General features: G+C 43.8%; 1 protein-coding gene across 3 annotated transcripts in view; it reads left to right on the forward strand.

The window, feature by feature from the left end:
• hadhb (hydroxyacyl-CoA dehydrogenase trifunctional multienzyme complex subunit beta) overlaps positions 1-20,709 on the forward strand; it is a 61,058-nt gene that overhangs the window by 17,177 nt on the left and 23,172 nt on the right. For all 3 annotated transcript variants that reach the window (XM_048531818.2, XM_048531819.2, XM_048531820.2), the window contains exons 7-10: positions 5,486-5,573; positions 6,017-6,204; positions 7,745-7,925; positions 17,606-17,727. In XM_048531818.2, the coding sequence (XP_048387775.2) occupies positions 5,486-5,573; positions 6,017-6,204; positions 7,745-7,925; positions 17,606-17,727 (579 nt within the window). The remainder of the gene's footprint in view (positions 1-5,485; positions 5,574-6,016; positions 6,205-7,744; positions 7,926-17,605; positions 17,728-20,709) is intronic.

Genomic DNA, 20,709 nt, shown 5'->3' on the forward strand with positions numbered 1-20,709 from the left:
ATGTTGTGACCATTTTGGAGACATGGATAGAGCAGGGACAGGAATGGCTGTTGCAGGTTCAGGGATTTAGATGTTTCAGTAAGAGCAGAGAAGATGGTCAAAGTGGGGGAGGTGTGGCATTGTTGGTCGAGGACAGTATTACAGTTGCAGAAAGGATGTTTGGGGACTCGTCAATTGAGGTAGTATGGGCTGAGGTTAGAAACAGGAAAGGAGAGGTCACCCTGTTGGGAGTTTTCTATAGGCCTCCGAATAGTTCCAGAGATGTAGTGGAAAGGATAGCAAAGATGATTCTCGATAGGAGTGAGAGAGACAGGGTAGTTGTCATGGGGGACTTCAACTTTCCAAATATTGACTGGGAACACTATCGTTCGAGTACTATAGATGGGTCAGTTTATGTCCAGTGTGTGCAGGAGGGCTTCCTGACACAGTATGTAGACAGGCCAACAAGGGGCGAAGCCACATTAGATTTTGTAGCTGGTAATGAGCCCGGCCAGGTGTTAGATTTGGAAGTAGGTGAGCACTTTGGTGATAGCGATCACAATTCTGTTATGTTTACTTTAGTGATGGAAAGGGATAGGTGTATACCACTGGGCAGGAGTTATAGCTGGGGGAAAGGCAATTACGATGAGATGAGGCAAGATTTAGGGAGCCTAGGATGGGGAAGGAAACTGCAGGGGATGGGCACATTAGAAATGTGGAGCTTTTTCAAGGAAAAGCTCCTGTGTGTCCTAGATAAGTATGTACCTGTCAGGCAGGGAGGAAGCTGTAGAGTGCGGGAGCCGTGGTTTACGAAGGAAGTGGAATCTCTGGTCAAGAGGAAGAAGAAGGCATATGTTAGGATGAGATGTGAAGGCTCAGCTAGGGTGTTTGAGCGTTATAAGTTAGCCAGGAAAGACCGAAAGAGAGAGCTCAGAAGAGCCAGGAGGAGACATGAGAAGTTGTTGGCAGATAGGATCAGGGTAAACCCTAAGGTTTTCTATAGGTATTTAAGGAATAAAAGAATGACGGGATTAAGATTAGGGCCAATCAAGGACAGTCGTGGTAAGTTTTATGTGGAGTCAGAGGAGATAGGGGAAGCACTAAATGAATATTTTTCGACAGTATTCACTCTCGAAAACGACAATGTTGTCGAGGAGAATACGGAGATACAGGCTACTAGACGAGGTGGGATTGAGGCTCACAAGGAAGAGGTATTAGAAATCCTACAGAGTGTGAAAATAGTTTGGTCCCCTGGGTCAGTTGGGATTTATCTGACGATCCTCTGGGAAGCCAAGGAGGAGATTGCCGAGCCTTTGGCATTGAACTTTAAATTGTCATTGTCTATAGGAATAGTGCCAGATGACTGGAGGATAGCAAATGTGCTTCCCCTGTTCAAGAAGGGGAGTAGAGACAACCCTGGTAATTATAGTCCAGTGAGCCTTACTTCAGTTGTGGGTCAAGTGTTGGAAAAGCTTATAATTGATAGGATTTATAATCACTTCGAAAAGAATAAATTGATTCGGGACAGTCAGCACGGCTTTGAGAAGGGAAGGTTGTGCCTCACAAACCTTAGTGAGTTCTTTGAGAAGGTGACCAAACAGGTAGATGAGTGTAACCGGTTCATGTGGTGTATATGGATTTCAGCAAGGCGTTCGATAAGGTTCCCCACAGTAGGCTATTGTACAAAATGCAGAGGAATGGGATTGTGGGAGATAGAGCAGTTTGGATCAGAAATTGGCTTGCTGAAAGAAGACAGAGGGTGGTGGTTGATGGGAAATGTTCATCCTGGAGACCAGTTACTAGTGGTGTACCACAAGTGTCGGTGCTGGGCCCACTGCTGTTTGTCATTTTTATAAATGACCTGGATGAGGGCGTAGAAGGATGGGTTATTAAATTTGCAGATAACACTAAGGTCGGTGGAGTTGTGGATAGTGAGGAAGAATGTTGTAGGTTACAGAGAGACATAGATAAGCTGCAGAGCTGGGCTGAGAGGTGGCAAATGGAATTTAAAGCGGACAAGGGTGAGGTGATGCACTTTGGTAGGAGTAACCGGAAGGCAAAGTACTGGGCTAATGGTAAGATTCTTGGTAGTGTAGATGAGCAGAGAGATCTTGGTGTCCATGTACACAGATCCTTGAAAGTTGCCACCCAAGTTGACAGGGCTGTTAAGAAGGTATACAGTGTTTTAGCTTTTATTAATAGAGGGATCAAGTTCCGGAACCAAGAGGTTATGGTGTAGCTGTACAAAACTCTGGTGCGGCCGCACTTGGAGTATTGTGTACAGTTCCGGTCACTGCATTATGAGAAGGATGTGGAAACTTTGGAAAGGGTGCAGAGGAGATTTACGAGGATGTTGCCTGGTATAGAGGGAAGGTCTTACGAGGAAAGGCTGAGGGACTTGAGGCTATTTTCGTTAGAGAGAAGAAGGTTGAGAGGTGACTTAATTGAAACATATAAAATAATCAGAGGGTTAGATCGGGTGGATGGGGAGAGCCTTTGTCCTAGGATGGTGATGGCGAGCACGAGGGGGCGTAGCTTTAAATTGAGGGGTGAAAGATATCGGACAGATGTCTGAGGTAGTTTCTTTACTCAGAGTAGTCAGGGAATGGAATGCTTTGCCTGCAATGGTAGTAGATTCGCCAACTCTAGGCACATTTTAAGTCGTCATTGGACAAGCATATGGACGTACATGGAATAGTGTAGGTTAGATGGGCTTCAGATTGGTATGACAGGTCGGCACAACATCGAGGGCTGAAGGGCCTGTACTGTGCTGTAATGTTCTAAGTTCTGTGTTCTATGGTTACTTTTTAATTTTTTAATATGTTGCGAGAGCCCTTGCTGATATTTTCATTAATTTTTACTTTGGTCCCTTATCAATTTTGGTTTGGAACTGAGAGTTAAAGTTTATTTTTGGTTGAACCTGACTGTTGATGCGACAATGCACAGATTTGAAAGCTCTCTGCCTGAGCCACCATGGGAGGGTCTTGAAAGCTCACAATAGAAAAATAAAATTATACGTATTCATGCCTTTATTTGTGAATTGTAAAGGTGATCCTGATAACATCTTCAGAAAATCAACCAAGAAACCATCATCTATACTAGTGGAACAATGCACTACATAGACCCATTGGCCAGTTTTGCTGTTTTGATTTGTTTATTCTCCCTTAAGGATGTGCATTCATCTGTCTTTTTTTTGTGAATTGGGATTAAAATAAAAATTGTTAGGATTAAAGTGTACACCAATTAGATTACTTTGTTGTTTGATTTTTCTCTCTGCTAAAGTTACAATCTTGCTGTTAAAATTAGGACAAAAACCAAGGTCTGGAAGTGATTACTTGCACAGTCTGGGAATAGCTATTCAGAAATCTGGTTAGCAATCATTGAGATAAAATGGGAACTTGCAGATGCTGGAGAATCTGAGATTACAAAGTGTCGAGCTGATGAACACAGCAGGCCCAGCAGCATCAGAGAAGCACAAAAGTTGATGTTTCGGGCCGAGACTCTTCATCAGAAAAGGGGGAGGGGGGAGAGAGTTCTGAAATAAATGGGGAGAGAGGGGAAGGCGGATCGAAGATGGATAGACGAGAAGATGCATGGAGAGGAGGCAGACAAGTTAAAGAGGCAGGGATGGAGCCAGTAGAGGTGAGTGTAGGTGGGGAGGTAGGGAGGGGATAGGTCAGTCCGGGGAGGATGGACAGGTCAAGGGGTTGGGATGAGGTTAGTAGGAAGGAAATGGAGTTGCGGCTTGAGGTGTGAGGAAGAACAGGTTAGGGAGGCGGGGACGAGCTGAGCCGGTTTTGGGATGCAGTGGGGGGAGGGGAGATTTTGAAGCTTGTGAAATCCACATTGCTACCAATGGGCTGTGGAGTTCCCAAGCAGAATATGAGTTGCTGCTCCTGCAACTTTCGGGTAGCATCGTTGTGGAACTGCAGGAGGCCCAGGATGGACATGTCGACCGAGGAATGGGTCAGGGGAGTTGAAATGGTTCACGACTGGGAGGTGGAGTTGTTTATTGCGAACCGAGCGTAGGTGTTCCGCACAGTGGTCCCAGAGCCTCTGCTTGGTTCCCCCAATGTAGAGGAGGCCACAATAGCTACAGCAGATGCAGTATACCACATTGGCAGATGTGCAGGTGAACATCTGCTTGATGTAGAAAGTCGCCTTGGGGCCTGGGATGGGGGTGAGGGAGGAGGTATGGAGGCAGGTGTAGCACTTGCTGTGTTCACAGGGGAAAGTGCCAGGTGTGGTGGAGTTGGAGGGGAGTGTGGAGCAGACAAGGGAGTCATGGAGAGTGTGGTCCCTCCGGAAAGCAGCCAAGGGTGGGTCGGGAAAAATGTCTTTGGTGATGGCGTCGGATTGCAGATGGCGGAAGTGTTGGAGAATGATGCTTTGGATCCATTGGTTGGTGGGGTGGTACGTGAGGATGAGCGGGATTCTCTTTCAGTGGTTATTGCGGGGACAGGGTGTGAGGGATAAGTTGTGGGAAAAGCCGGAGACACGGTCGAGGGCATTCTCGACCATTGCTGGGGGGACAGGTGCGCTTCTTGAAAAACAAGGATATCTAAGATGTCCGGGAGTGGAATGCCTCCTTCTGGGAGCAGATGCAGTGGAGGCAGAGGAATTGGGAATCGGGGGTGGCATCTTTGCAGGAAAGTGGGTGAGAGCAGGTGTATTCTCGGTAGTTGTGGGAGTAGGTAGGCTTGAAATGGATATTGGTTTCTAGGTGGTTGCCTGAGATTGAGACAGAGGTCGAGGAAGGTGAGGGAGGAGTTAGAGATAGTCCAGGTGAACTTGAGGTTGGGGTGGAAGCTATTGGTGAAGCAGATGAATTGGTCGAGCTCCTTGTAGGAGCATGAGGCGGTGTTCATACAGTCATCAATGTAACGGAGGAAGAGGTGGGGTTTAGGGCCAGTGTAGGTACTGAAGAGGGATTGTTCCACCTAACCTGCAAAGAGGCAGGCATAGCTTGGGCCGATGCGGGCAGCCATGGCCGCCACCTTTGTCTGTAGGAAGTGGGAGGAATGAAAAGAACTTGTTGAGGGTGAGGACAAGTTCGGCTAGGCAGATAAGGGTGTCGGTGGAGGGGGACTGGCCGGGCCTGCGGGACAGGAAGAATCAAAAGGCCTTTAGGCCATCTGCATGGGGAATGCAGGTGTCCCCTTCCCTGATGAAGGGACTAGGCCTGAAACGTCAGCTTTTGTATTCCTAAGATGCTGCTTGGCCTACTGTGTTCATCCAGGTCTACACTTTGTTATCTAGCAACCATTAAGGTCCATTTTGAGGATCTTTGAAGACATTCATTTTACTGTGTGAATACAAAGGTAGAAAGGCTTATTTGGTTTGCCTGTCTCAGTCTGCACAGTAACGATGTAAAAATGTCTGTATGATCTTAAAGGTTCTGATCCTTCATTGTAACATTCTCAAACTGATATATTTTGTGAACCTGATGTAAATGCTGCTTTATTCCAGATTTCTTATTTGCTTACCGCTACTATTATTGTAATAGGCCTCACTTGGAGCAGGGTTTTCTGAAAAAACTCCATCCCACACAGTTACCATGGCTTGCATTTCCTCCAATCAAGCAATGACTACAGGCAAGTCAAATAAGTTTGACATACCAAGTGCAGTGTTAGAAGCATGACCTTATTAACTGGCAGTCAAAATTTGAAAGCTAGTCAATTGGTATCATGAAACTTGAGGGTTACTGAAAACAGTCCACATTTGTTGAAACTTTTCACTTTGGAACCATCAGGACAATTTGCAAGAGTACCAATTAGTGGAAAACCAACATTTTTATTGTGTATCTGAAGTGCCCATCTTTGTCCTTTTACAACAGCATAAATTTGGAAGTAGTTAGCATGTCCCTTTAGCAGGAACTTCATTTTTGTAGGTCTTTTGGTTTTCTCCACATGCTTGAATAGAGTATTTTAAGCAATTATGAATTAAAGCAGATCCAGCTTTGAGATTTTATTTCTAGAATAAAACCTTTTGTTTTACTTTCTCCATTAATGTTGATGTTATTGTATTTGTTTTGCAGCTATTGGCTTAATTGCTTCTGGTCAGTGTGAAACAGTGATAGCTGGTGGGGTGGAGTTCATGTCAGACGTTCCCATTCGTCACAGCAGAAAAATGAGAAAGACTTTGCTCTCACTTAATAGAGCTAAGACAATAGGACAAAGATTGTCTCTCCTTGGAAAAATCCGCCCAGACTTTTTTGCACCAGAGGTATTTATATAATCCATTCTTGGAATAATGTGGGCAAGGGAACAGTTTCTGGTTTCAAAATGAGACAATGTTGAAGTAAATGAGCTACCACGCTTGTTTCTGTTAGTGTCAATCCATATGTTTAGTTGAATTTGATAACTGTAAAAATTATATTTATCTCATGCAGAAATGACTGAAACCAGTTTTTCGCAAGTATTAGCAACCAAGATTGGTTTTTATGTGGTATTTATCAAAGCGTAGCTGCTGCTAGCTCAGGTTTCAGTTAGTAGTTTCCCAAAACTCCTTACATGCTGCTATTACGAAATGCAAAAGTACACAGGGACTTGGGAATCCTTGTACATGAAGCACTGTCAGCATACAGGTACAGCAAGCAATCAGGATAACACATGACAATTTAGCCTTTGTTGTACTTAAGTTGCATTAGAAGAGTAAGGAAATATTTCTGCAGTCATGTTGGGTTTTGGTGAAATCACTTATGGAGAACTTTGTACAAATTTGTTCTCCTTACCGAAGAAGGGTCATTCTAGCCATAAGAAGTTACAACAAAGTCACTGGATTGCTTTTATAAGATTAGAGGCCATTGTACAAAAGAATAAAATGGGGCCAATATTTTCTACATTTGAAGATTGTGAGGTGATCTCCTTGAAAGATGAAATCCTGCGAAGATTTGGCAGATGAAATGCTGAGGTGCTATTTTTGTCTTTTCAAAGTCAGGAAACCAGGAACATAGTCTCCAGATAGAACTTGGATGAAGTGAAATGTTTCTCATTTGGAGGATTTCAGGTGTTTGCGACAACAATTCTCTACCTGGGGAATTGTATGTTCGTAGGCGCTCAGTATATTCAAAACTGAAATCAATAGATGATTGTGCTCTCAGGAAATCTAGAAATAAGCGGTTATAACAGGAAATTGAAGCCAGTTTAAAAATTCAACCATGGAATTGATGCATGAGACTGTATGCTATAGAGAAGAGACCTGTTGCTTGGTTCACTGTGCATGTACAGCTATGATTCAATTGCTGTGAGTGTAGAATTTATTCCATAATGCAGATAAAGTAGCTTTGATTGCAGCAAGATCTGCATATCTTTTTAGACAAACACAAAGTTACTGTGTTCTTTGATTTCTGATGCTTCTCAGACCTGCATAGAGTTTTTACATCTAAAATAAAGCAAGCAGCCCTTCATGTGGAATGAATATGATTTTTATTAGTGACTGCAGAAACATGCATTGCTAACCAGAGTGCTTTTAAACCACGCTTTTAAAAGTGGAATGTTTATCATAATGGCTTAGGATTTCTAAGGTAGCTTAGTTTAAATTTGTGAAAATTCTGAAAGAGCTGTAAAAACCTCTTGAATTTACGATAAAGATGGTGTTTCATTTTAATGCTGTTGTAAATGTTAAGAATTACCTGTGGTGGAAAATGACTTTTTCATTAAAGTTCAAATCATGATTGATACAGGCATTGACAGACTGGCACAAATAAATACTGTATTCGGTCTAAAATATAACTTGAAAGTTAGTCATTTAATCATTTCTGCAGCTCCCAGCTGTAGCTGAGTTCTCCACAAGCGAAACGATGGGTCACTCTGCAGACAGACTTGCGGCAGCATTTGGTATATCGCGTGCAGAACAGGATGAGTTTGCTTTACGCTCCCATACTTTGGCCAAGAAAGCAGAAAATGAGAAGCTACTTAAGGATGTTATCCCATTCAAAGTGCCAGGTAATTATTTTTGCATATGTCAGTAGTAAACCATTTAACTGCAAATTATACTCTGGTTAAATGCCATTAGTTGCAAGTAGATGCCTTTGTTGTCTTCTTTGTCTGTGCTTTTAAAGAATGTTGTTTATTTTGGGGACAACATCATCACAAGTTGCAAGAACCATCACTGATGCTTGGGACATCTAGGACAGGTCAATATACTGCCATGCATTTTTAAAAATCTCATTTTTGACATGATCTTGTCTCATGTATATATTAGAATCAAGGAAGAATCTTGAAATACCTCAAATAATAAAATCAGTTTCGCAAGAATGTAAATATTTAGATGAAAATGCAAGTGGGGCAACACACAGAAGGAAAGACGAGAATTAATTAATGTCCAACACGACTTCCAGAAGTCCCAAAAAGCTTTAAAACCAGCGCAGCAGTTTTCAAGTGGAGTCATTGCACTGTTCAAAAATTGTAGACATCAGCTACAAACAATGAAACCATGAACAGGGAGTGTACACTTCTGGTGTTAGATTACGGGGTGAATGTTGACTATGTTTTTTTATTATTCATTGATGGGATGTGAGTGTAGCTGGCTAAGACAGTTGACAGATAAGAGTAAACCATATTTCCATATGTCTGGAGTCACATGTAAGCCAGTCCAGGTAAGGGTGGCAGATTTTCTTCACTAAAGCACCTTGATGAATCAATTTTAACAATTGATAATGGTTACATGATCACAATTAAACTAGATTTTAATACCGCATTATTATTGAATTCAAATTTTATCCTCTGTATCGGTGGGATTTGAACTTTTGTCCCCTGAACATTACGGTTATTCTTGAATACGAGTCCGGTGAGCCACAGGAAATATTTGGACCAAAACACAGGCTCCGTAGATCTGAGACTGTACCCGAAGGTTGCAGGAACAGCACCCCATATTTCGCTTGGGAACCCTGCAGCCCAGTGGTATCAATGTGGACTTCACAAGCTTCAAAATCTCCCCTCCCCCAACTGCATCCCAAAACCAGCCCAGCCGGTCCTACCTCCCTAACCGGTCCTTCCTCCCACCTATCCCCTCCTCCCACCTCAAGCTTCACCCCCACCTCAAGCCTCACCCCCGCCTCCTACCTACCAGCCTCATCCTGCCTCCTTGACCCGTCCATCCTCCCTGGACGGACCTATCCCCTCCCTAGCTCCCCACCTACACTAACCTTTACTGGCTCCATCCCCACCTCTTTGACCTGTCTGCCTCCTCTCCACCTATCACTTAACTCCTTTATCCTTCTTCTATCCACATCCCACTCTGTCTCTTGCTCTTTCTTTATTTCAGAATCCCCTTCCCCTCCCCATTTCTGAAGAAGGGACCAGACCCGAAGTGTCCGCTTCGTGCTCCTCTGCAGCTTGGCCTGCAATGTTCATCTAGTTTTAAACCTTGTTATGCTCCATAGATCTGTTCAGTTTCTTGAGCACTTGCTGCTTCTCTTTTAGGTACAGCAATATGCTTTCTTATTATAAAAAAAACATGACCTGTGGCATGTATTTCATGCACCATCTATCATTATTTTTCCTCACTATGAAATTAATTTACACAGAGCAGCGGAATGAAGACCTGTTTAATAAATTGTTACATTTTTCAGATTGTATAACAAACTTGTTCATGAGTGACCTCTAACAGGTTGAAACAGTTTATTCAAAAATGTTATCAAATGCAAAGTAATGTCATCCTCATACTTAATCCATTAGGTGGGTAAGAGTTTGAGTTTAACCAAAAAGCAAACAGTAAATAAGTAAATTTCCCGGATTTTTACACCATTTCAGCTTTTTCAGATTGAGCTTCAGAATGACAACCCTTGATCTTTGATGCCCCTTTTAAATAAAGTATTTAGCTTTGTCTGTTCCACACAAGTTTACCAGTCTAGTGAAAATTTTAAAAAAAATCTCTTTTGGCTTCACTATTTTTCTGTTCAAAAATAATTTTGAGCAGGTAAATCCATGCCCATCCTCCTGAAATTTGACTATTTATTTAGAGGGAGTGAATTGCTTGTATCTCAATGGGTTAAATCAGTTTACTTACCTACTTATAAGGTGTTCTCATTTTTTAAACCTTGCAAACCCATCCCCATGTTAAATAACATTGTGATTGTGATAATGTGATGGTAAACTACTTCCAGGCTAGTTTCTGGACTCTGTTCATTTTGGATGCTGTTTTGTACTTAGTACAAGTTTCACGAGTTAGTAGGGAATGGTGAGGCCAGTGCTAAGTCTGTTTGCATGTTGGTTTTTCAGAGCAGTGGTAGTCTTGAGTTTTAAATGTAACATTCAGACTTTGGATCAATACTGTTTGCTCCCTCCAAAGCTAGAACATCTGCTACCAGATTCTGCTTTGTTGTTGGCACCAGGCATGTGTTAATGGAGATAGCCATGTGTTTCATTATTGGAAAAGCCCTGTACCAAGTTGATGCAAGAAGTTCCTTGATATTAAGTGCAGGCTTTTTTTGTAGATTTCCAGAGCTTCAAACATTTTGTGAGAAATCATACAACACCAGGTTATAGTCCGAGATAACAGTGTGAAGCTGGATGAACACAGCAGGCCCACGAGCGTTGGAGGAGCAGGAATGTTGGACACCACCCCAAGGCCTGCTACCCGCCCCACTTGACTACTGCATTTCTAATTGTCGTCGAGACATCGACTCAAACTCTCAACCCCCCACCCAGTCCAACCTCTTCCCCCACAGAATGTCCAGCCCTCTGCTCCCTCCGCTCCACTCCCGAACTCACCAGAAAACCCGCAGACAAGGGAGGCGCAGTAGTAGTATGGCACACGACCTTGACATCGTCAAGGCCAGAAGCCAGCTCTCTGACCCCTCCTCCTATTGCCCCCTTGGTCATGACCCCACCCCTGAGCACCAAACCATCATCTCCCAAACCATCCACAATCTCCTCACCTCAGGTGATCTCCCATCCACAGTGTTTAACCTCATCATTCCCCAACCCCGCACTGCCCGCTTCTATCTCCTTCCCAAAATCCACAAACCTGACTGCCCTGGTTGACCCATTGTCTCCGCCTGCTCCTGCCCTCCCGAACTTATTCCCACCTATCTTGACTCCATTTTCTCCCCCTTGGTCCAGGAACTCCCCATCTATGACCTTGACACCATGCACACTCTCCAACTCCTCTAGTACTTCCAATTCCCCGGTCCACAGCGCTTCATTTTTGCTACGGACATCCAGTCCCTGTACACCTGCATTCTCCATGCAGATGACCTAAAGGCCTTCTGCTTCTCCCTGTCCTGGATGCCCAGCCAGTCCCCCTCCACTGACACCCTTATCTGCTCAGCCAAACTCGTCCTCCCCCTCAACAACTTCTCTTTCAATTCCTACAGACAGAGAAGCTGGCCAGGGGTACCCACAAGAGCTCAAGCTATGCCTGCCTCTTCGTAGGATACGTGGAACAATCCCTCTTCCAAAGCTACACTGGCCCTATCTCCCATCTCTTCCTCCATTACATTGATGACTGGCGCCACCTCGCTCCCACGAGGAGCTCAAACAGTTCATCCATTTCACGAAGACCTTCCATACAAACTTAAGTTCACCTGGACCATCTCTGATACCTCTCTCTCCTTCCTGGACTTCTGTCTCCATCTCTGGCATCCACCTCGAAACCAATATCCATTTTAAGCCTCCCGACTCCCACAACTACCTAGAATACTCCTCCTCTCACCCACCTTCCTGTAAAAATGCCATCCTCTATTCCCAATTCCTTTGCCTCCACCACATCTGCTCCCGAGATGAGTCATTCCACTCCTGAAAATCCCAGATGTCCTCTTTTTTTTTCAAGAACCTCAATTTCCCTTCCACAGTGATCGAAAATGCCCGCGACCATGTCTCCCGCATTTCCCGCAACTCATCTGTCACACCCCCTACCCGCATTAATAACCTAAACAGAATCCCCCTTTGCCCTCATGTATCACCCCACCAACCTCCACATCCAACGCATCATCCTCCGACATTTCCGCCGTCTGCAATCTGACCCCACCAACAAAAACATTTTTCCCTCCCCACCTTTTATGTGCTTTCCGGAGGGACCACTCTGTCCGTGACTCCCTTGTCAGCTCCACACTTGCCTCCAGCTCCACCAGCCCCGGCACTTTTGCCTGCAACCAAAGCAATTGCTGCTCCTGCCCCTATACCTCCTCCCGATCCCAGGCCCTAAGAAGACTTTTCACATCAAACAGATGTTCATCTGCACATCTGTTAATCTGATATACTGTATTCGCTGTTCCCGTTGTGGCCTCCTCTACATCGGGGAAACCAAGCGGTGGCTTGGGGATGGCTATTTGAACACCTATGCTCAGTTCGCAACAAACAACTGCACCTCCCAGTCACGAACCATTTCAACTCCCCCTCCCATTCCTTAGAATACATTTCCATCCTGGGCCTCCTGCAGTGCCACAATGATGCCACCTGAAGGTTGTAGGAACAGCAGCTCAATTCCATTTGGGAATCCTGCAGCCCAATAGTATCGATGTGGACGTCACCAGCTTCAAAATCTCCCCTCCACCAACCACATCCCAAAACCAGCCACGCTCGTCCTCGTCTCCCTAACCATTCCTCCAACTTCAAGCCCCACCCCCATCTCCTACCACTAACCTCATCCCGCCTCCTTGATCTGTCTGTCCTCCCTGGACCGACCTATCCCCTCCCTAACTGCCCACTTACATTCACCTTCACTGGCTGTCATCCCCCTTTTTGACCTGTCTGTCTCCTTTCACCCTGTCTTCTCCTTTATCCATCTTCTATCCGTCTCCCTATTTATTTCAGAATTCCCTTCGCCTCCCCATTTCTGAAGTAGTGTTTTGACCCGAAATGTCAACTTTCCTGCTTCTGTGATGCTGCTTGGCCTACTGTGTTCATCCAGCTTGACGCAGTGTTATCTCAGATTCTCCAGCATCGGCAGTTCCTACTATCTGTGCAACTCGGTTATAGTTAGTTGAAAGTCCAAGTTTTGGAGCGTAGCCCCATTGTCAGGTGAAGGGCAAAAGAAGCGCACAGAATTTACTAGTGAAAGATCAAAGAATCACACAACTGATGATATAAATCCATTAAAACCTTCTAACTGTTGAAAGATTTAACAGTATGTTAGGTTTGTTTAATATATCCTCATCGGTTGTGTGACCCTGTAATCTTTGAGTAATAAATATTGCCTGTGCTCTCCCTTCTCACTTCACCTGATGAAGGGGCTATTCTCCGAAAGCTTGTGTTTTCGAGCAAGCCTGTTGGACTATAAACTGGTTATAACACGGTGTGAAGCTGGATGAACACAGGCCAAGCAGCATCGGAGGAGCAGGAAAACCTGACGTTTCGGGATGGGGACCCTTCTTCAGAAACTATAAACTGGTGTGATTTCTAATGCTGTCCACCCCAGTCCAACACCAGCACCTGCACCTGCTCATAAAGGTAGTGGATATCGGGGAGATGTCAGCGGTAGGCTCTTTAGTCAGAGAGTGGTTGGACATGGAATGCATTGCTTGAGAGTGTAGTGGAGTCAGCCTCAAGAGGGGCATTTGAGTGGCTATTAGGCATATGGATGATATGGAAGGTCGGGTGAGCCAAAGGGCCTGTATTGTGCTGTACTGTTCTATGTTGTGTAAAACATTTGAGTATATATTCAACCGCCTTCTACATCCTGGTTCATTTAAGTGTTGATCTGCCTTCACTGAAGTGAAACAAGTCTGATCCCTCAATTTTAGCATAATGACACTTGTGCATTTCTTTTCTTGTCTCAAGTCACCTGATCTCCTGATGACTGGTGTCGCGCCACATGCATAGCCCATCTCTGTGCTGTTTTCTAAATTTCATGCTGCCTCATTATCTGAGCTCATGACTATAACTATATATTGAAATAACTTTTCTTGTTCCTGCTTCATTGGATTTATAGTTTCCATTTCCTGATAACATAAAATGAAAACAGACAAGGATGCATGATAGTTTCGGGGGGAAGTGGGTGGTGATGGGAGTGAGAGAAGAGATGAGGTGTATAGCGAGTTTTGAGAAGATTTGTAGCTCAGGTTGAGGTTCTGGATGTGAGTTTGCTCGCTGAGCTGGAAGGTTAGTTTTCAGACGTTTCGTCACCATGCTAGGTAACATCATCAGTGAGCCTCCAATGAAGCGCTAGTGTTATGTCCCGCTTTCCATTTACCTGGTTATGTTTCCTTGGGTTGGTGATGTCATTTCCTGCGTTGGTGATGCCATTTCCTGTTCTTTTTCTCAGGGGATAGTAGATTGATTTGGAGCCAATCTACCATCCCCTGAGAAAAAGAACAGGAAATGACATCACCAATGCAGGAAATGACATCACCAACCCAAGGAAACCCAACCAGATAAATAAAAAGCGGGACATAACACCAGCGCTTCGTCGGAGGTTCACTGATGTTACCTAGAATGGTGACGAAACGTCTGAAAACTAACCTTCCAGCTCAGTGAGCAATCTCGCATCCAGATTAGGTGTATGTATGTACAGTCTGCAGTTTGTACATCCGATGAAATTGGAAGTGTTAAGACACTGGCATCTACCCAAAAATGTGGAACGTTGCCCAGTTTATGTCCTCTGCACAAAAATCAGGACAAATCCAACGCAGCTCATTACCGCCCCATTAGTCTACTGTTCTTCATCAGCAGAGCTCAAGCAGCACCTGCTTAGCAATAACCTGCTAAGTGATGTCCAGTTTGGGTTCTGCCAGGGCCACTCAGCTCCTACCTCGTTACAGCCTTGGTTCAAAGGAGCTGAATTCCAGAGGTGAGTGTGACAACCCTGGATATCAAGGCCACATTTGAACAAGTGTGGCTTCAAGGAACCAGAGCAAAATTAGAATCAATGGGTGTCAGGGAGCAAACTGTCTGCTGTTTGAAGCTGTACCTGGAGCATAGGAAGATGGTTGTGGCTTTTGCAGGTCAATTATTCTCAACTGCAGGAGTTCCTCCGGGTAATGCCCTAGACCCAAGCATCTTCAACTGCTTCACAGTTACATTCCTTCCATCACAAGTTCAGAAATTGTTTTCCTGATGATTGCACATCACAATGTTTAGCACTATTCGTAACTCCTCAGATATTCACGCAGTCTGCTTAAATGCAACAAGTTCTAGAAAGTATTCAGGTTCGGGCTGGCAAGTGGCAAATAACATTCACCTTACACGAATGCCAGTCAATAACCATCTCCAATAAGAGACAATCTAACCACCGCCCCTTGATATTCAAAGAAGTTATCGCCATTGAATCCCTGACAATCCACATCCTGGGTGTTGCCATTGACCAGAAAATCAATGCATTCACCATAGATCTTCAGACAGCACCTTCCAAACCTTTGGCTACCAAAATCTGGAAGGACAAGGGCAGTGGATGCATGGGAACACCACCACCTTGTAAGTTCCCCTCCAAGCCACCACTATCATGATTTGGAAATATATCACCGTTGCTTCACTATCACCAGGTCAAAATCCGGGAATTTCCTCCCAACAGCATTGTAGGTCAACCTACAGAAGGTGGACTGCAACAGTTCAAGAAGGCAGCTCACCACAGTCTCAAGGGCAACGAGGGACTGAACATAAATGCTGGCCAACCAGTGATGCCCATGCCCCTTAAGTGAGTAAAAACAAAGGGAAAACTGTGATGATGATTTGATGTGAGGATACAGTCATCATCAATTCTGATTACTTTGGTGGTCATGACTTTAGCAATGGTCTTTCCAATAATGGCTAGTAGGGTCTCCTTTGGGGATTAAAATGTGCAGACTAACCTCATCCGCTGCAGTAAATTCCTGCTAGCTGTCTTACAAGAAAGAATAAGTGTTGTGCAATTTATTGAGATTGTGTGGCTATCCTTGCTTACATAGTTGACTGTGTTCCAACGATGAGATGTAAGTGCAACATTTAAAAGTTCAAAAAAATGTGACGTGTATGAATGTTAGGTATGAATCTGGATTGATAGAGGTTGTTAGTAACTTTTTGATGGGTGCTGTGGTGATTTGAGAAGTTCTGGAGGATAGTGGTGAAGTTGATGTGATGTCAGATTATTGAAGGTGCACTACTATCTTGAGAGATCATCAGTTAGCTTCTACAGTGCATCCTGCTCCTTGGCATAGATCTGTATCGACATTCCTTTCTACTCTCTCCTAAATGTGTGCCTGGAAAGTCTTTAAGGCCCCATGTGCATTCAAGACATCTCTCCCAGCTCTTGTACCCCAGCTTTCATTGTAGTGTCTAAAAACCTTGGCGCAAACTCTGTTCTGTCCTTGATCATAGTCCATCCTTCCCTTGCTCCCAGTTGGGAATAAAGTAAGCAATGCCATCAGCTACAATGTGCCTCCCCTTCACTAAATGTTAGCTTGCACCTTTTAATGCTAGGTGCTAACAGTATTGGTCAACATGTTGATGGTGCAGCTATTGTTACATACAGCAATCACAAAATCATACAAGCCAGAGTTAACATAATACCTGCGTGGAATGAACAGACACTGGTTAATTACATATCAAAATCCATGTTGCCTTTTTCTAGGGTTATCCAACATAATAGTTGATAGCAGACTGCTGGTTGATCAGCATTCACCAAGTCCTTAGATGGGAAGTTGTCTGGAAATACCAAGAGTGTTAGTTTTTATCTCCAGTTTTATACCTTCCCATCAGATTTTTCTAACAGGAGCATTGGAAAAAAAAATGCTACCCAGGTAAGTTGCGCCTTGACCTGGCCACACCTGTTATTGGTTGATCCAAGATAAACAAGGTTCCTGAACAGATATTCTCTGCTTGGTCATGTTTTGAACAATAGCCTACATGGAGATAATCCTTGAACACTATAAGACCATAAGACATAGGAGTGGAAGTAAGGCCGTTTGGCCCATCAGGTCCACTCTGCCATTTAACCATGGCTGATGGGCATTTCAACTCCACTTCCCTGCACTCACCCGTAGCACTTGATTCCTTGTGAGATCAAGAATTCATCAATCTCTACTTTGAAGACAACACTAGGCCTAGAAGTTTTTGGTTAAATATTTCACCAACCTTGTTTGTTCGTGCATATCTATAAGAGGGTAAAAATACAGACTTCTGTATGCTTTTCTGACATATCCTTGGCAGTGTAGCCTCATTGACCTAGTGTGACATGTTCTGTCTTGGTGCTTCTCTGATTTAAATTGTAATTAATTCTAAATTGTAGTATCATTCTGCTCTGGAGTTAGCCCTGCTTAGGAACTGACTTGTAAGTGATCAAACCTATTTCAGGCAGGATTCCTGCTGCCATTATTTGTTCGCATATTTTTAAGTTTATTCTTACTGTCAGCCTTACCTGTTTTATGTCACCCACTGTCCATTTTGGAGATGGGCCTATAAAATCTGACTTAATTCAGAGCATAGTAATTTGAGCAATTGAAGACTTGATGAAAGCTTAACCTGTTGGAGCAGTTTTAGTTGGTCTTCTGGTCTTTCTAAACCCAATGATCTGACTCGACTGGTTGCACAACATAATGGCACCTGTGAGAAATGCCTCCTTGGGCTAAGATTTTATCTCTGAGCAAATAAAAATAATTTTAATTCCCACCAAAGAAATTTTTTGTTTCTGCAGGAAAAATGTTCACTTATGTGGCTGAGGAATTTGGGCTGGATTTGGATGATTTATTATACGTGTTGTTTTAAATCAGGTCGTCACACCGTCACTAAAGACAATGGAATTAGACCGTCATCAGTTGAACAGATGGCTGCACTGAAGCCAGCATTTATCAAACCACATGGAACTATTACTGCTGCCAATGCTTCATTTCTGGTAATAACTTAGAGCAAGACAATAATTGTGATTTACTAAAGGAATATGATGTCAATGTTATAGCAGAATAAATTGATTTTGGAGCAGTTTGTTGGAATATTTCTTGCTCCTTATCATGAACGCACAGTTGTGTTGGTTATTACGACTGATTCTGAGAACTACCAGAACCATTTTGTGATGGAAGTTAAAGATATTTTTGTTATTTGGAATCTTGGATTCTAAAAAGGGATAGAGCCATATACAGCATTAAAGTTGTTTTATATTTCAGAACATTGTGTATGCCAACATGGATAAAGTTTTAGTTTCACTTCGATTCCTCTGGTTAGAAGGGTTTTTTGGAAATGTATTTATATCTGTTTAAATAAGGCTTTTATGAAAAAACTGTGATAAACAGTTCAGAAGACAAAAAGTGAAAGAGAGTTGGGGAAAAATGCTGTTGCCTCTCAAAAAGGTGTCCTAAAACACACAGGAAGATTGAGACAGCAGAAAAGTTTTTGTAGAGATTATAAGTTGGTTCAGCGGAGGGAGTCCAGGAGGAAGTGTGAGGGCAGCCTGGGAAGGTAAGTTTTTGTGGTGTTTTGATCATAAAAGTCTTATCCCGCCTGACTCGGCCTTTGAGCAGCCAAGGGAGAGACGAAAGCGAGGACCGGGGATTGCTGGGAATATATTTGGGCGTTGGCTGAGAAGTATTAGTAAGTATTTAACTCAAATTTATATAAAGTAATAAAGTAATGAACTAAGTAGAGATGGCTGGGCAGGTGATGTGCTGTAGCTGTATGATGTGGGAGCTGGCTCATCCCATTGTGAGCAGCAGTGACCACATCTGCAGCAAGTGTCAGTGACTGGAAGAACTCTGGCTCAGAGTTGATGATCTGGAATCTGAGTTTCAAACGTAGCGGCACATCCAGGAGGAGGAGAGTTACCTGAACGCTACGTTTCAGGAGGCAGTCACACCTGGCAGATTAAGTTACTCGAATTCAGTTAGTGATCAGGGACAGCAGGGTATGAGTGCAAGTGAGGTGAGTAAGGAGACCCTGAGTTCAGGAGTGGAGTAGCCTCAGCTTTTGACTTCATCCAACAGATATGAGAAACTTGCTCCCTGTGGGCATGAGGAAAAGGGCTGCGGGGAGGATGAGCCAGCTGACCACGGCACCATGGTGCGGAAGACCATTCAAGATGGGGGAGCAGAAAGACAAATGGTAGTTATAGGGGATTCAGTAGTTAGGGGGACAGATAGTATCCTTTGCAAGCCAGATCGGGAGTCCCACATGGTGTGTTGCCTGCCCGGTGCCAGGGTGGAGGACATCTCCGACCGGCTTGAAAGGATATTGGAACGGGAGGGGGAGGATCCAGTTGTTGTGGTCCACGTTGGGACTAACAATATAGGGCAAGGCTAGGATGGAGGCCTGTTTGGGGATTACGAAGCACTTGGAACGAAATTAAGGAACAGGTCCTTGAGGGTCATAATCTCCAGGTTACTGCCCGAGCCACGTGCCGATTTGGCTTAGGGATAAGAAAATTAGGGAAGGAAACACGTGGCTAAAGGAGTGGTGTGGGAAAGAGGGGTTCCGTTTTATGGGGCATTGGCATCAGTTTTGGAACCAGGGGTGGGGGGATCTTTACCGATGGGATGGACTCCATCTGAACCGATCTGGAATCGGTGTTCTCGCGAAAAGGAGAAATAGGGTGGTTTCTAGGACTTTAAACTAGTGAGTCAGGGGAAGGGAAAGGGAAAACAACAGGGAGTACAAATAAAAAGGTAAGCAGCAGGTTAGCATGTGTACAAGAGGGTTTCGGTTCAAGGCCGACTGTGAATGAAGCAAAAAGGAAGGATAACTCGGGTGATATTATTAGAGATGTTGGAAATCGTGAGGGTAAGAAAGCTAGCATAAAGGCTCTTTCCCTGAATGCTCATAGCATTCATAATAAAATTGATGAGTTAATCGCACAAATCATCGTGAATGAATATGATTTGGTAGCCATTACGGAGACATGGTTACAGGATGGTCACAACTGGGAGTTAAATATCCAGGGGTGCCAGACTATTTGGAAGGACAGACAGGAAGATAAGGGAGGTGGTGTAGCTCTGATATTCAAGGACAACAGGGCGGTGCTGAGTGATATCGGTTCTGTGGAGAATGAGCTTGAATCCATTTGGGTGGAAATTAGAAATTCTAAGAGGAAAATGCTAGGCATAGTCTCTCAGCTACCAAATAATAGCATCACATTGGGGCAGGCAATAAACAAAGGCATAACTAATGCCTCTGAAAATGGTACGGCAATTACTGTGGGAGATTTTAATCTACATGTATTTTGGTCAAACCAGCTCGGTCAGGGTAGCCTTGAGGAGGAGTTCGTTGAGTGTATCCATGATAGTTTTCTATAACTGTATGTAATGGAACCGACGAGGGAGCAAGCTATCCTTGATCTGGTCCTTTGTAATGAGACAGCAATAATTAATGACCTCATAGTTTGGGATCCTCTTGGAAGGAGTGATCACAGTATGGTTGAATTTAGAATACAGGTGGAGAGTGTGAAGATCAAGTCCAATACCAGGGTCCTATGCTTGAAAAAGGGGGATGACAATAGAATGAGGGAGGACTTGGCTGCAATAGACTGGACACAAAAGACTTTATGGTGGGACAGTTAGTGAGCAGTGGAGGACTTTGAAAGCAATTTTTCAAAGTGCTCAGCAAAAGTATAATCCAATGAAAAGGACTGTAGGAAAAGGGGCAATCTGCCATGGGTGTCTAAGGAAATAAGGGAGTCTATCAAATTGAAAGAGAAGGTATACAAAGTGGCCAAAAACAGCACAAAACTAGAAGATTGGGAAAACTTTCAAGGTCAGCCGAAATCCACAAAAAGAGCTGTAAAGAAAAGTAAGATAGAACATGAGAAAAAAAACTAGCACAGAATATACAGATAGATAGCAAACGTTTCTGTCAGTATATAAAATGAAAAAGAGTGGCTAAAGTAAGCGTT

Source organism: Stegostoma tigrinum, chromosome 4 (genome assembly GCF_030684315.1).
Source record: "Stegostoma tigrinum isolate sSteTig4 chromosome 4, sSteTig4.hap1, whole genome shotgun sequence".
Lineage (NCBI taxonomy): Eukaryota > Metazoa > Chordata > Chondrichthyes > Orectolobiformes > Stegostomatidae > Stegostoma > Stegostoma tigrinum.